The sequence below is a fragment of the Corylus avellana genome, chromosome ca1 (genome assembly GCF_901000735.1).
Source record: "Corylus avellana chromosome ca1, CavTom2PMs-1.0".
Lineage (NCBI taxonomy): Eukaryota > Viridiplantae > Streptophyta > Magnoliopsida > Fagales > Betulaceae > Corylus > Corylus avellana.
This window is the reverse complement of record NC_081541.1, coordinates 7,179,575-7,195,616: the sequence shown is the minus strand read 5'-3', so window position 1 is coordinate 7,195,616 and position 16,042 is coordinate 7,179,575. Positions and strand designations below refer to the sequence as shown.

General features: G+C 37.6%; 1 protein-coding gene across 1 annotated transcript; it reads left to right on the top strand.

Moving 5' to 3' along the window:
- The first annotated feature begins 10,364 nt into the window (after positions 1–10,364).
- On the top strand, positions 10,365–12,624 carry LOC132167453 (LEAF RUST 10 DISEASE-RESISTANCE LOCUS RECEPTOR-LIKE PROTEIN KINASE-like 2.2). The gene has a single exon (XM_059578437.1). The coding sequence runs from the start codon at positions 10,411–10,413 to the stop codon at positions 12,433–12,435; it is 2,025 nt and encodes a 674-aa protein (XP_059434420.1). The 5' UTR covers positions 10,365–10,410; the 3' UTR covers positions 12,436–12,624.
- Positions 12,625–16,042: the final 3,418 nt, after the last annotated feature.

The window sequence follows — 16,042 nt, the reverse complement described above, 5'->3', positions numbered from 1 at the left end:
ATAACTCTTCGTCGCTTCCTAGTGCTATACATATTTATGCCGGTTGTCATGGGGAAAAGATTCTGGCCCTGTCTCAAGGCGACCCGAAGTTGGCAGACATGTCAAACGAGTGCAAAACTCGGGTGGTAGCACCGGTTCAAGCTGCTTATGGGGTTGACAATCACGATGAGATTAGTGTTAGGGATGGACACGCCCTTGACTCAATGGTTGTGCAAATTCCACAGAATAGTAATGGAATGATAAATGCAAAAGATCAACACACAGTATTTACTTGGTTCGGCAGTGGGCCTACATCCACGGGACTAACTCCGATCAATCCACTATAAACAACTTGTTACAGTGGTGTTTACTCAAGTTATGCAAAACTTGAGTTAATACAGGAGTAAAATAATATAGAGAGAAATAACCTCTGTTGAAACTAATATACACTCTCAGTGGTGTATTAAAAACACTCTTTTCTTAACACTCTCTCTGGAGTATAATTGAAGCTCTCCTCTCTTAGCTTCTCTTCTTGTATGCTGTTGTTGATCTTGCTCAATCATCTTGTTTGAGGCATAAGGCCCCTTGGCTATTTATAGCCAAAGTTAGAACCATCTAGATGATGAACTTAGGCCCCAAGTTAGAACCTTCTAGATGAATGAACTTGGCCTCCAAGGTAGAACCATCTAGATGATGAAGACAAATTGAGAACCTTTTAGATGAATAGAGAATCATCTAGATACATCTTGAAGAGAACCTTCTAGATGGATGGAGAGCCATCTAGATAAATCTTTGAAGAGAACCTTCTAGATGGATAGAGAACCATCTAGAATAATCTTTGTAAAGAACCTTCTAGATGGATGGAGAACCATCTAGATAAATCTTTGTATGACTTGCTCCATTTTGTTTAATCAAAATCTTATCTTAAGTAGGGAAAAACCTTGTCGACAGCCAACAAATCTCCCCCTCCCTACTTAGAGGAGCAAGCCACGACTAACTTCACTCACAGGAAGTTTAAACTGGCTAACTGGGAACATAGCTCATGCTTCCCAGTCAGAACCACCTTAGTCAACATATTAGAGGGATTCTTTTCTGTATGGATCTTTTCAAGCTTCATTTGCTTCTTGTCTATCACCTCACGCAGCCAATGATACCTCACATCAATATGCTTCGTCCGAGAATGATAAGTAGCATTTTTGCTCAAGTCTATGGCAATTTGACTATCATAAAATACCATATACTCATCTTGCTTTACTCCAAGCTCGAGAAGAAATCTCTTCATCCATAGCATTTCCTTGGCAGCTTCTGTAGCGGCAATGTATTCTGCTTCTGTAGTTGATAATGCAACACACTTCTGGAGTTTTGACTGCCATGAGATAGCTCCCCCTGCAAAGGTAAACATATATTCGGAAGTAGATTTTCTGTTATCTAAATCCCTTGCCATATCAAAATCAGTAAAGCCAATCAATTCTGGTTTGGAACCACCATACATTAAGCATAACTTGGAAGTGCCCTTCAAATATCTAAAGATCCATTTCACAGTTTCCCAATGATCTTTGCCTGGATTTGAGAGAAATCTGCTGACAGTACCTACAGCATGTGCAATGTCTGGTCGTGTGCACACCATGGCATACATAAGACTCCCAACATCTGAGGAGTAAGGAATGACCTCCATTGCTTTCTTCACTTCCTCTGTACACGGACATGAGTTTTTACTAAGCTTAAAGTGATTAGCAAGTGGCGTGCTAACTGGTTTAGCATTTTTCATGTTGAATCTTTCAAGCACCCGTTCAACATACTTCTCTTGTGACACCCACACCTTCTTGGCTTTTCTGTCACGTATGATTTGCATACCCAACATCTGTTGAGCTGGCCCTAAGTCCTTCATGTCAAAGGACTTGAACAACTCCTTTTTTCAAGTTGCTAATCATTTTTGCATCTTGCTCTACTATCAGCATATCATCAATATATAGCAAAAGGATAATGTAGTTACCTTCATCGAACTTCTTAAAATAAACACAATGATCTGCCTCGGTCTTGTTGTACCCGTGACCCACCATGAATGAGTCAAACTTCTTGTACCATTGTCTTGGTGCTTGCTTGAGACCATACAAACTTTTCTTCAATTTGCAAACCAAGTTCTCCTTTCCTTTTACTTCAAAACCTTCGGGCTGCGCCATGTAAATCTCTTCCTTCAAATCATCGTGAAGGAATGCAGTCTTCACATCCAATTGTTCAAGCTCAAGATCCAAGCTAGCTATCAGACCAAGAATGACTCTAATATAACTCATCTTCACAACTGGAGAGAAGATCTCATCAAAGTCAATGCCTTTCTTTTGTGCAAAGCCTTTAACTACTAACTGTGCTTTGTACTTTGCTAGCTTTCCATTGCTATCCCTTTTCAGCTTGAACACCCACTTGTTCTTAAGTGCTTTTATGCCTTTAGGAAGTTCTACCAACTCATAGGTATCATTTTTCTGCAGAGAATTCATCTCTTCTTGCATGGCTTTTACCCAGCAGATTTAATCCTTATAAGATTGTACTTCTTGGAAACTCTCTGGCTCCCCCTCTTCAGTAAGCAAAATATATTCTGAAGTAGGGTATTTGGATGACGGTCTATGCTCTCTCGTAGATCTTCTAACCTGAGATCTTGAATCTTCCTGATCATGACGATGCTCCCCCTGCTCAGTATCCTCATCATCATCAAGCAACTCCGGCTCATCACTGGGAGTCAATTCTGGTGCAGCATCATGCAGAACTTCCTCGTCTAGAGTATGCTAAGAAGGACTGGAAGATAAATCAACTATATCTTCAATCACAACTTTAGACTTCTCAGGTTTATCTGCATCACCATAGAATTGATCTTCATAGAAAACCACATCTCGACTTCTGACAATCTTCCTCTTGATTGGATCCCATAGCCTGAATCCAAATTCTTCATTTCCATAACCTAAAAAAATACAGGAAAGTGCCTTGTCATCAAGCCTCAACCTATTCTCCTTTGGAACATGTGCAAAAGCCTTGCACCCAAATACCTTCAGATGAGAATATGAGACATCTCTTCCGCTCCATACTCTCTCTGGTATGTCGAAACCCAAAGGAACTGAAGGTGAACGGTTGATTAAATAGCAGGCCGTCAGAGTGGCCTCTCCCCAAAATGACTTGTGTAATCCATCCATTTTGAGCATGCATCTAACTCTTTATACAATTGTGCGGTTCATCCTCTCCGTAATACCATTGTGTTGTGGGGTGCCTGGCACAGTCCTTTCATGCCTTATTCCATGCTCTGAGCAAAAGCTTATGAATTTCTTCACAGTATATTCTCCTCCGTTGTCAGTACGGAGACACTTCAACTGCTTTCTAGTCTTTCTTTCAACCATGACATGGAATTGTTGAAAGATATCAAAGACTTGATCTTTTGTCTTTAATAGATAGACCCACACTTTCCTTGATGCATCATCAATGAATGTGACAAAATATCTATTGCCACCCAAGGTTGGAACTTCGATAGGTCCACAAACATCTGAGTAGACCCTCTCCAGAATAGTAGATTTCTTTTGTGAAGACGTTGCAAAAGAAACTCGATGCTGCTTTCCGAATAAACAATGTTCACATGGATTAAGAGCTTTACCTTTGTCAATAGGAATGAGGGATTTCTTTGCCAAAATCTGCAGCCTTTCTCACTCATGTGACCCAGCCTTTTGTGCCATAAATTTGGAGATGATATATCTTCCACAGCGAACAACTCATCGCGACACACCTTCATATGTGTCTTGTATAATGAACAACAAGACTTGCCTTTAGCCACCACCAAAGATCCCTTGGTGAGCTTCCAAACTCCTTTGCCAAAGTAACTTTCATACCCTTCTTTATCAAGAATATTCCCAGATATAAGATTGAGACGCAGGTCGGGAATATGTTGAACATCCTTCAAAATCAATGTACACCCGACATTGGTTTGAACACGAATGTTACCAACCCCAATTATCTTCAAGTTGCTAGTGTTGCCTATTCTTACCATACCAAAGTCACCTGCTTTGTATGATGTGAAGATCTCCTTGTTAGGAGTAGCATGGTAAGAGGCAGCGGTGTCTACAACCCACTCCTCATCATTACTCGCAACATGCAAACAATCCCCAGCGCCATAAGATAGAACTACCACATCTTGCCCCGAGCAAGTGGCAGTTGTATTCTTTTCATCATCTTTCATTTGGCTATAGTCAGCTTGGTTTTGTTCCGCTTCCAAGCATAGCAATTTCTCTTCATATGACCCTCCTTGCCGCAATGATAACATTTTCTTCTTTCAATGGACCTCCCTCTTGACTTTGACCTCCCTTTGGATTTATCACGACTCTTGAAACCTCTGTTTTTGCTTATGCCCCTGTTCTCTGTGACAAGAGCTTGTGCACTGTCTGTCCCAGCAGCCTGTCTTCTGGTTTCTTCATTGAACATGCTGCTTGTGACTTGCTCCATGGTCATCTTGCCATCGGGAGTAGAGTTACTCAAGGACACCACCAAGGTTTTCCAGCTATCTGGTAGAGAGTACAAGAGCATCAAAGCTTGTAGCTCTTCATCAAGAGTCATCTTCATAGTGTTCAGTTGATTTACAAATACTCTGAAAATCATTCAGATGGTCGGAAACTGAAGCACCATCCTTAAACTTCAAGTTAACAAGTTGTCGAATCAAGAAGGCTTTGTTTACGGCTGTCTTTCGCTCGTACCTTGCTGTTAGCGTCTTCCATAATTCACAAGCATTGGTCTCATTGGAAATATGATGGTAGACTTTGTCATCCACCCATTGCCAAATGAGACCAACTACTTGTAAATTTAATTTCTTCCACTCTGCATCTAAAGTCTCCTTTGGCTTGGCTGTGTCACCTTCAATTGGAGCATACATATCTTTATAGTAAAGAATGTCTAACATCTTGCCTTTCCAAAGCAGCCAATTGCTACCATTTAGGTTTATCATTCTGCTGCTTGTACCTTCCATTAAAATTGCACAACAATCTTCAAATGAAAGACGTCGGTGAATAGTTTCGTATTACCGTCAGCCTAGCTCTGATACCACTTATTAGGGATGGACACACCCTTGACTCAATGGTTGTGCAAACTCCACAGAATAATAATGGAATGATAAATGTAAGAGATCAACACACAGTATTTACGTGGTTCGGTAGTGGGCCTACATCCACAGGACTAACTCCGATCAATCCACTATACACAACTTGTTACAGTGGTGTTTACTCAAGTTATGCAAAACTTGAGTTACTACAGGAGTAAAATAATATAGAGAGAAACAACCTCTGTTGAAACTAATATACACTCTCAGTGGTGTATTAAAAAATACTCTTTTCTTAACTCTCTCTCTGGAGTATAATTGAAGCTCTCCTCTCTTGGCTTCTCTTCTTGTGTGCTGTTGTTGATCTTGCTCAATCATCTTGTTTGAGGCATGAGGCCCCTTGGCTATTTATAGCCAAAGTTAGAACCATCTAGATGATGAACTTAGCCCCCAAGTTAGAACCTTCTAGATGAATGAACTTGGCCTCCAAGGTAGAACCATCTAGATGATGAAGACAAATTGAGAACCTTCTAGATGAATAGAGAATTATCTAGATACATCTTGAAGAGAACCTTCTAGATGGATGGAGAACCATCTAGATAAATCTTTGAAGAGAACCATCTAGAATAATCTTTGTAAAGAACCTTCTAGATGGATGGAGAACCATCTAGATAAATCTTTGTATGACTTGTTCCATTTTGTTTAATCAAAATCTTATCTTAAGTAGGGAAAAACCTTGTCGATAGCCAACAATTAGAGGGGCCCTGGAAAATGGGTTTTGGCTGGAATGGAATGCCAACAACTGCAGCATTTGCGAGCATAGTGGAGGGTTTTGTGGGACCAAGTTCGACAACAGCAGTAAGATATATTTATGTGTGGACTCAAACTTTCTCTTAATAAGTGAGACCTAACATACAAAATATTTAATTAAAATGAGTTGTGAATAATGAAGATATAATTCAAATTCATAATCTCTTTTCTGATACCATATTAAATCACAAAACTTGTCTAAAAGCTTAAGCTTAAAGGAATTAATAAATTTAATCATTTCATTTATATTTAAACATTCCATGATAAATTATGTAGATGATTTTGTTGGAAGTCCCACGTTGCCTGGGTATTAAGGAGATGCGCCATTTATAAGGGTGAGGAAAAACCTCAACTCCTGAGCTAGCTTTTGGGGTTGAGTTATACCGAAGACCCATTTCTAATATGGTATCAGAGCCTAGGTTTACCAATAAGTCTCGACCCAACAATCTACGGGAGAAACGGGTTGTTGCTACTCTGACCCAAGGCCCGATATGTGAGGGAGAGATTGTTGGGGTTATCCTCCATCGGTTGTGGAAATGGCTGATGGTTACTTTATAAGGTGAGGGGAAACCTCAACTCTTGAGCTAGCTTTTGGATTGAGTTAGGCCCAAGACCCATTTCTAATAAATTTAGTTATTTAGTTAATATTTTAATACTTTCACTCATGTAATATTTTAACACTTCTGTTTGGGTAAAGTAGAATATTTAATTAAAATGAGGAGTAAATGATGGAGACAAGATTCAAACTCAATACATTTACCTTAATATCATATTAAATCATCATTTATCTAAAAAATTTTAAAAAATAAAATAATTTAATTAATTAGTTAACATTTTAACAAGAATTACCAGGTTTTGGTCAAATGGTTTTAAGAAAGTTAGAAGAGCAAATAGCCTCAAGGCACTCAACTAAAACTCTACAAACTTCGTTAAGGTTTTGATATTTCTTTGTTACTAATAACCCTGCTAAAGTTTCATAGGCCGCCAATTTAGGTGCCTCCAATCTTCATTGTTTAAGTGACATCTTTTATGTTGATGTTTCTATCTTCTGTTGCAGAGAGTAACGTAGGATTAGGTGAGATACCACTTCAATCAAATTCCTTGTTGATATTAGTATTCAAATGTTTGCTAATTGGTCAGCTGATCACATAACTCAAATTATTGCATCTGGGGTAATCTATTGGATCTTCAACACATAAGTTGCAACTCTTTTTCCACTCCTTTCAAAGAATATCGCTAATTATCAAATCTTTAGGGATATTACTTAATGTAAAGAAAATGCAGCTTTAACAAGGTTCAGTACACTCTTAATTAATTGGTAGTTCACGTTACTTTAATTGGTTTATGCACCGCATAATTTCGTAATTTCTACTCTTTGATTACAGCCATTATATCTGTTGGAATTGAAGTTGTGACACTGATTGCTATAATTTGCTGCTTAAGGAGAAAGTTCTCATCCAATAGATTCATTTATTTTTGGAAGAACAAAAGTTTAACCAATCAGACCGTTGAGGCCTTTCTAGGGAACCATGGACTCCTTGCTATTAGAAGATACTGTTATTCAGATATCAAGAAAATGACTAACCTCTTTAGAGATAAATTAGACGGAGGGGACTATGGTGGTGCCTACAAGATGAAGTTAAAAGATGAATGTCCTGTGGTAGTGAAGGTTTTGAAAGAATCAAGAGGTAATGGAGAAGTTAATGAGGTTGCAAGCATTAGTAGGACCTCACATGTCAACATAGTCTCTCTCCCTTCATGCCCACATTGAGGGTCCAAGTCACTTTAGCCCATTAAGCTCAATCCAACCGGACTTCAACCCATATGCATTGCCCAATCCACTATCCGAGATTGCTGCCTCAAGCTACTGTTGCCAGCCGCTACCACCAGTAGCTGCCACCACCGGCTGCCTTTCCGACCGCCACTCTTCAGTAAATTTTCTTGCGGAAAACTTCTGAATGAAGAGGATCATAAAAGTGTAAGGAAGATAATAATAGTGAGTTTGTGATGCATGCAAACTGACCTTTTGAGCCAGCCACCGATAAGTAGAGTTGTGAATATGTTAGAAGGGACTCTTGAATCCTTGAAAGTACCACTTAAACTTTTCTTGTCTTCGCCATCAAGATCGCTTGAAGATTCTTTGACAACAATGGGTTCACTACAGTATGATTCCATAATGCCCTAAAATTCATCTTTTCTTTAAATAGAAATTCTAATGTTTGAGTAGTAACTAGCACCTTTTGTGAATTGCATTAATTATTAGCTTGTGGATGCGTATTACGGTTAAAGACTTAACTATTACCTTGATTACCTAAACTGTGGGATGATATCAGCTATGATAGCTTCCATCATGAATTTAAAATGTTGTGGGTTTGATCGATTTTCGATTGAGTCTTTATGTAAGTGCCTATACTAAAGCATAGTTGAGCTATTTGGTACTCACTACAGAGTCAAGAAATTATAGGTAAAGCGTCAATGCTTGCTGCTCTATTAGCTGAAAAGATTGAACTCGGAACAGAGCAATTTTTTTTTTTTTTTCTTTTCATTTTTTATTAAATAAGGAGATCAATAAATTCATACTGGCCTTGCCAAATTTCTACTTTGATTTGATTGTGTCTCCATTACTGTCCCTGCTGCCAGAATCAGACTTAAATCCTACACTAAGATGGTGCATATACTACAGAACTTCCACTGATCTGGAACTTCTGCAATGAGATGCTATGCAGGGGGAGGGGTACTGCCGGCAATACATCCGATTTATGGCTTTAGTATGAAAATCCTATCTTTTTCAAGCAAGTCATGTTAAATAATTTTCAAAATTAATATGTATATATATTTATTTTGTGGTTTAGTAATGTTTTAAATAGAAGGCATAAAGTATTGAATGAAGAGTCTTATATGAAAAAAAGAAAAAGAAAAAAATGTAATTGTCATTTAAAAGAAGTACACATGTGTGTATTTGTGGCAATGGGCCGTAAGGCGCTAGTAGCATTTTTCTAACAAGTCATTGGTCTTAATTTATGACAACCTTCATCCTTCGCAATATATTTTTTCTTTTTCTGTTTTTAGTAAGAAAGAATGACCAACTGTAATTACTCTCTACATTGATACGGTGATCGTAGCATTTACCCAGTAAAAATCAATAACACCGATAACAGTAAGATTCCTCTGACGTATACGTCCCCCTTTAATGGGTTGCCTCTTGTCATTAATCAATTAGATTTAAGCCATTTCAGTTAGCTAGGGAGCTTTAAATTAAAAAAAGAAAAAGAAAAAGAAAAAAGAAACGTATGCATCGAAATGATCTGGAGGCACCCGACAAAAATGATTTCATGAAAACACCATTGAAAAAAGAAGAGAGAAAGAGAAAAAGAAGGAAAGAGAGTACTCTGGTTTCTTGTTTTTGGGTACTTGGAAGAGCTCTTTTCCATGAGTTCATGCAAGAGGAGAGATCAATTACTCCGTCTAATAAATATCAGATGGAATGGTATCATCTCAATGGAAATTTTCATGTAGAACTACTAGTCAACTTGGCTTAGTGTAAACTGCGATTTTATCATATATTTAACTGTGATTTTATCAGATAAATAACTGCATTTAAAAAAAATCTCATTTTCTAATTCGACATTTAAAATCATTATTTTTAAATTACAGTTTGTGATATCACAAATACAAACCACCTTCAGTCATCGAAACCAACCGCGTTGATTTCCATTAAAATTTTTGAATGTTAGGTTTTGAAGAGTCAAGGAATGTGAGTCTTTCTAATGTAGCGTGGTATATGGGGTGAGGACTGAGGAAGATGGGTAGGAAAACACCTCACCGCATCACAATTTTCAGCTGTATTAAGAAATTTCCCAAAGCAGGGACCAATTAATTATGACATGGGTACCCACCCCCGGCTTTCTCTAATCTCAACTATCGTGTCAGAGTGGTTAACTCAAGTCAATGTTATATTGTGAAGAAAGATTGAAAGAAGTTGTTCACACACGTTGTTTCAATTTGGAGCAACAAGTTGTTGTTGGTGGTGTTTGCTTTTGCAGTGGAATTGGGAATTTTGTTATGGCTTCTGTCTTTCTTATCGTTCTCTTTGCTTTCTCAAATCTCAAAAAGTTTAATCTAAAAGATTTTTTGTTTTAACTAATGAGAGGTTTTGGTGAGAATAAATTAGATATTTATGATTTTTTTTGTTAGGATGTTCCAGGCATTTGTCGTGCTCTTAGCACAAAAGTCTATGTTTTTTGTTTTTTTTATTTTTTTGGTTAGGATGTTCCAGGCATTTGTCATGCTCTTTGCACAAAAGTCTTGGCTCTTATAAAAGTCCACATTGAACATTTCCTACGATTAATAAAAGGAATGCTTTATAGTCTTCTTTTTCTCTCATTACAATATTTTATTTTATTTTATCTTTCAACACCATAAACCCACCGTCTGCGATGAGCTATATATTGAGCCCTGACTATTGTATCCTCACCTGAGCTCCACTCCAGCAGAAACAATTCCCACCCCTCTCTCTCTCTCTCCCTCTCTCTCTCTGCCTCTCTCCATCTCTCTATCTGGAAATGGGTTACTCCAGCACCCTTCTTTGTCTCTCTACCTTCATTATCTCTCTCTCTCTCCTCGCTCTTTCATCCTTCACCACCGCTGATGACGCCGCGGTCATGTCCGAGCTCCTCACCGCCGTCAGCCCAACTCCAAGCGGCTGGTCCGCCAGCACAAGCTACTGTGAGTGGGAAAACGTGACTTGCGACGGCAACAGTCGTGTCACCATCATCAACTTGGTTTCCAAGAATCTGTCGGGGATTCTTCCCTCCAATCTCGGCTCTCTCACCCAGCTCACCTCTCTCTCTCTCCAAGGGAACTCCTTCTATGGGCCCCTACCCTCCCTTGCCAACCTCTCCTCGCTCCAACAACTCTACCTTGACAACAACAATTTCTCCTCCATCCCCGACGGCTTCTTCCAAGGACTCACCAGCCTCCAGACCTTGATCTTGAGTCAAAACTCGAATCTTGCACCCTGGACTATCCCCACCGAGTTGACTCAGGCCACTAGCCTGGCCACCCTCTACGCCAGCAATGCGAATGTGGTTGGGTCCTTACCAGATATCTTCGACTCCTTCCTGAGCCTGAAGGATCTCCAGCTTTCGTTCAACAATTTCGCTGGCCCTTTGCCTAAATCTTTTGGAGGATCTGGAATTCAGATCCTCTGGCTCGACAACCAGAAAAATGGCTTGTCGGGTACCATCGACGTGTTGTCTTCTATGACCCAGTTGAAACAGGTGTATCTAAATGACAATAATTTGACCGGTTCCATACCGGATAGCTTGGCCACCTTGCCGGACCTGCAGCTTCTTGACGTTTCGAACAATAACCTTACTGGGTCGATACCGAAATTCACATCGACGGTCACGTTCAATGCTGCCGGCAATCCGTTGCTTGGGAGGACTACTCCGAGCTCTGGAAATGGAGGAGGAACAGCGTCGGGTGAAACTTCCGTCTCCCCCGGTATGATTGCTGCTATAGTTACTTTATCTGCTGCAATTGGAGTTGTGATAGTTGTAATATGCTGCTTCAGGAGAAAGTTCTTGTCCAATAAAATTATTTTTTTTTGGAAGAAGAAAAGTCCAACCCATCAAACTGTCCAAACCTTTTTAAGGAATCATAGACCTCTTGCTTTTAGAAGATATAGTTATTCAGATATCAAGAAAATAACCAACTTTTTTAGGGATAAATTAGGTGAAGGAGGTTATGGTGGTGTCTACAAGGGAAAGTTACAAGATGGATGTCTTGTGGCTGTAAAGATTCTCAAAGAATCGAGAGGTACTGATGGAGAAGAATTCATTAACGAGGTTGAAAGCATTAGTAAGACCTCTCATATCAACATTGTCTCTCTTATGGGCTTTTGCTTTGAAGGTTCTAAAAGAGCTCTAATGTACGAGTTTATGCCTAACGGATCTCTAGAGAAGTTCATACATAAAGAAAATCCATCAATGGTTGACCGTGGATTGGAATGGATGGCATTATATGAGATTGCACTAGGCATTGCTCGAGGATTAGAATATTTACATAGGGGTTGCAACACACGAATCGTGCATTTTGATATAAAGCCTCACAACATTCTTTTGGATGAGAACTTTTGCCCAAAGATTTCTGATTTTGGCCTTGCAAAAATATGCCCTCGAGAAAAGAGTAGCATATCAATGTCGGGTACTAGAGGATCTGCAGGATATATAGCTCCGGAAGTATATTACAAAAATTTTGGAGGGGTCTCTCACAAGTCAGATGTTTATAGTTACGGAATGATGGTTTTTGAAATGGTTAGGGGAAAAAGGAATACAGATATCGAGAATACTGATTGTACCAGTGAAATATTTTTTCCGCACTTGATTTACAAGTGTCTTGAGCAAGATGAGGATCTAGGACTGGAGGGCCTTATAAATGAAAATGATCAAGAATGTGCAAAAAAAATGATAATAGTGAGTTTGTGGTGCATACAAACTGACCCTTCAAGCCGACCACCAATTAGTAAAGTTATAAATATGTTGGAAGGGAGTCTCGAATCCTTACAAGTACCACCCAAGCCTTAATTTCCTGTCTTTGCCATCAAGATTGTCAAAAGATTCTTCAACAACAATGAGTTCACTGCAGTATGATTCCATAATGCCCTAAAATGCATCTTTTCTTTAAATGGAAATTCTAGTGTTTGAGTAGTAAGTAGCATTGTATTAATTATTAGCTTGTGGATGTGTATTACACTTACTTAACTATTATCTCGATTACCTAAACTGTGGAATGATATCTGCCATGATAGCTTTCATCATGAATTTATAATGTTGTGAGTTGGATCAATTTTCAATAGTCTTTATTATGTAAATGCCCATACTAAAGCATAGCTGAGCTATTTGGAACTCACTACAGAATCTGAAGAAATTATAGGTAAAGCGTCAAGGCTTGCTGCTCTATTAGCTGAAAAGAATGCATTCGAAACAGAGTAAATTTTTTTTGTTCTTTTTTCTTTTCATTTTTGGCCAAATAAGGAGATAAATAAATTAATACGGGCGTTGCCAAATTTCTACCTTGATTTGATTGTGTCTCCATTCCTGTCCCTGCTGCCAGAATCAGACTTTAATCCTACACTAAGACGGTGCATACAGCAGAAGCTCCAGACTTCTGCAATGAGATGCTATGCAGGGGGAGGGGGTACTGCCGGCATGAGAAGCCAGTCAGTACATCCGATTTATGGCTTTACTATGAAAATCCTATATTTTTCAAGCAAATCGTCAGTCTTTATGATAACCTTCATCCTTCGCAATATCCTATTAGTAAGATGCATGTGACGTAGGAAGACACCCCACTTTAATGGGCTGCCTCTATTAATGCTAAATATTTTAATTTTTTTTAAAAAAAAAACCCCCTTACAATTGCAACTAATAGCTGACACCATGTGACAAAACAGCAACAATTGTTTTGGACATGCACAATTTAACCCAAAGAAAGAAAGAGAGTGAACTGAATTAGTTACTGGAAGAATTGATTTTGAAGCGAGCGAGTAGTTCATATAAGAAAATATTACCCTGAAGACACAAGTTCATTGTGGTGGGAAACATAGGTACCTCCGTATTGCATTGCTATTGCCAGAGGATTACAATACCCTTGCTTGGGATAGATGGTTAGATTTTAAGCGAACCCTTTAGATTTGTTGAAGGAAAAGTAAAATATTTTCAAACTCAAGGTTTGAAATAATTTTATGTTCTTTTTATTCGTAACATAATGACCTTTAAGTAGGCAAATTAAATATTTTTTAGGGCTGAGCATCGACTCTTATTGAAATATAAACTAAGGCTGATGAGTGATCGAGACTCTTATATGGATTAATATAAAGACAATATCAAATAAAAATAAACACAATAAAAACGTTTCAAGCAAGCAGCAAACTTTTGCAGTAGTCTTCTTGCAACCTCTAGATGCCGTTTATTAATCCTTTTTAAAACTGTTTTTTTTTTTTGGCCAAGAATATTAACAAACAACAACGTCAAAACACTTATAAAACACACAAAAATACTCACTTTTATATCGCATCAAAAATAAATAAATAAATAACAAAAACACCGTCTAAAAATATTAGCTGCTAGTTTTCCTTAGACGACTGTCTACTGGGTGGTCAGGTCTGAGGGGAAGGTGGGGATGAAACTCCCTCGTTGGCTGACCAATTGAAAAAGATGACTCAGTGAAGGAGTACTTCCTCATTGTTTCCGGTCTGTTTTCGCAAGTCTTAATTTGAGCAAATTTTCCACGTCAACGTGCATATAGAGTGGGAGGCAGCTAGTGGAGATCTTCATTATTTCAGTCTTATTTGGAAAACAGTATACTCGTTCAAATTAACATCCAATTTATAATCTCTTTTCAAAATTAAAAATTACATGTTACTTTCAAATTACAAAAAAATTATAATATTTCCCAAATAATAAAAAATTAGTAATGTTATATATATATTGCAAGATTCCTATCCCTTCTTATCTCCCATTCCTCTTAAAAATGATGTGGCATTTAAATTCATTATCAGCCTATAAACCCAAATTTTCATCTGAATATTAATAAAATAAATTTTTTGAATAACTTCAATTAATTAAGTCATGGTATAAACTTGGTGTTTTGTACCATTCAATAGGAACTTCAACTTGAAATACAAAAAAAAAATATATATATAATTAACCCTTGATACCAAATAATTTTTATTCTCTTGACAAAATGCTTCAGAGATAAAATATTCATGGATAAAACCATCAGAGCCACCATCTTAGTTGGTTTTGAAGACTCCGGTATTGATGGCTCGGAAGTGAGTGGTAAGTGTTGGGTTCGAACAAAAGAAAAAGTCCATAAAATTGATTTGAATTAAAGATACGATGTTTTTATATTCACTGTATTTAATATTTTTACCTGGTTTGTCAAATTTCTAGTAAATGCTATAAAAAAAAAGTTTTACACTACATACTAGTAGAAGGAGCTCTCTTTTCTTGTTTACCATGTTAGAGCATCTCCAGCAGTATAGCTAAAATGAAGATATTAGCTATATTTAACTATTTTTGCCATTTTTTTTTTTTTTTTTGCTCCAATAAAATAGCTTTATAGTAGTTATTATACTTTAACCGGTACGGTGAATAGTTACTATTTACTGTAGCACACTAGACTGAATATAATATTATTTAATATTATTTCCAATATTGTTTTTTCTTTGTCTTTGGGTATTCTCCTCATTTTCCTTCGAACCCTTTTCTTCTCTGCATTTATTTCTTATCTTCCCCTTCCGGAACGAGTTTCAGCAGACACTAGCCTTCTCCATGATCCATCGCTAGTGATTGTTTATTTCCAAATAAAATTTGGACCGTTGACGAAGAATCAGAGATGGGTTTGGCCGAAACCTTGAGGTCAATTGTCCATCAATGGGGAGCAAGAATCTAGGCTTGGTAGTGGGGGTTTTGATCGTCACCGCACGCCAATCATCTTCCATGGGAGCTAGCCATCGTCATCTCTCTCGTCCATCGTCGTCATCTTCCATGCGAGCCATCGTCATCTCTCTCTCCCATCTTTTAATCTGTTTTTGATATTTTTTTTGGGCTTTTTCTTCAATTTCAGAAACTTGTGTTGGAAATTTTAGGACTTCGGTTTGAACAGTGAAGTTTTTGCTTCTTTTGGTCATGGCATTGCTGGGAGAGAGGGAATGAGATGGTCCTAATATGGAGTCTGGACATTGGTTTGTAAACTGAGTTGTTGGGGAAGATGAAGATGATGAACTTTTGGGGTTGCTGGGGATATAATAATAATAATAATAATAATAATAATAAATAATAATAGTATTTAAAGAAAACAGAGAATGTAATAAAGAATTTGTTGGAGTATTGAAAAATAAGTAGATAAAATAGAGAATTGTACTTTTTGATTATGTATTTTACCTAATATTGCTGGAGATGCTTTTATACTTCCTATAAATACATCGAGGACCCTTTTAGTTATAAATTTATATGTAATTAAAATATATCTATATAAATATATAGTTAAAATATTTAAGATATTTTAGTTCCATTCCTTCTTGAATCCACTCACTATAATATAAAGAATAATGCTATTTAGTACTCTCAAACGACTCTCATATAATTATGAAAATGTAATAGTGAAAATTAAAATTTAATTTTTTCT

Bases quoted from the DNA above. Each gene is read 5' to 3' on its own strand.
- LOC132167453 (XM_059578437.1), top strand. From the start codon at position 10,411: ATGGGTTACTCCAGCACCCTTCTTTGTCTCTCTACCTTCATTATCTCT.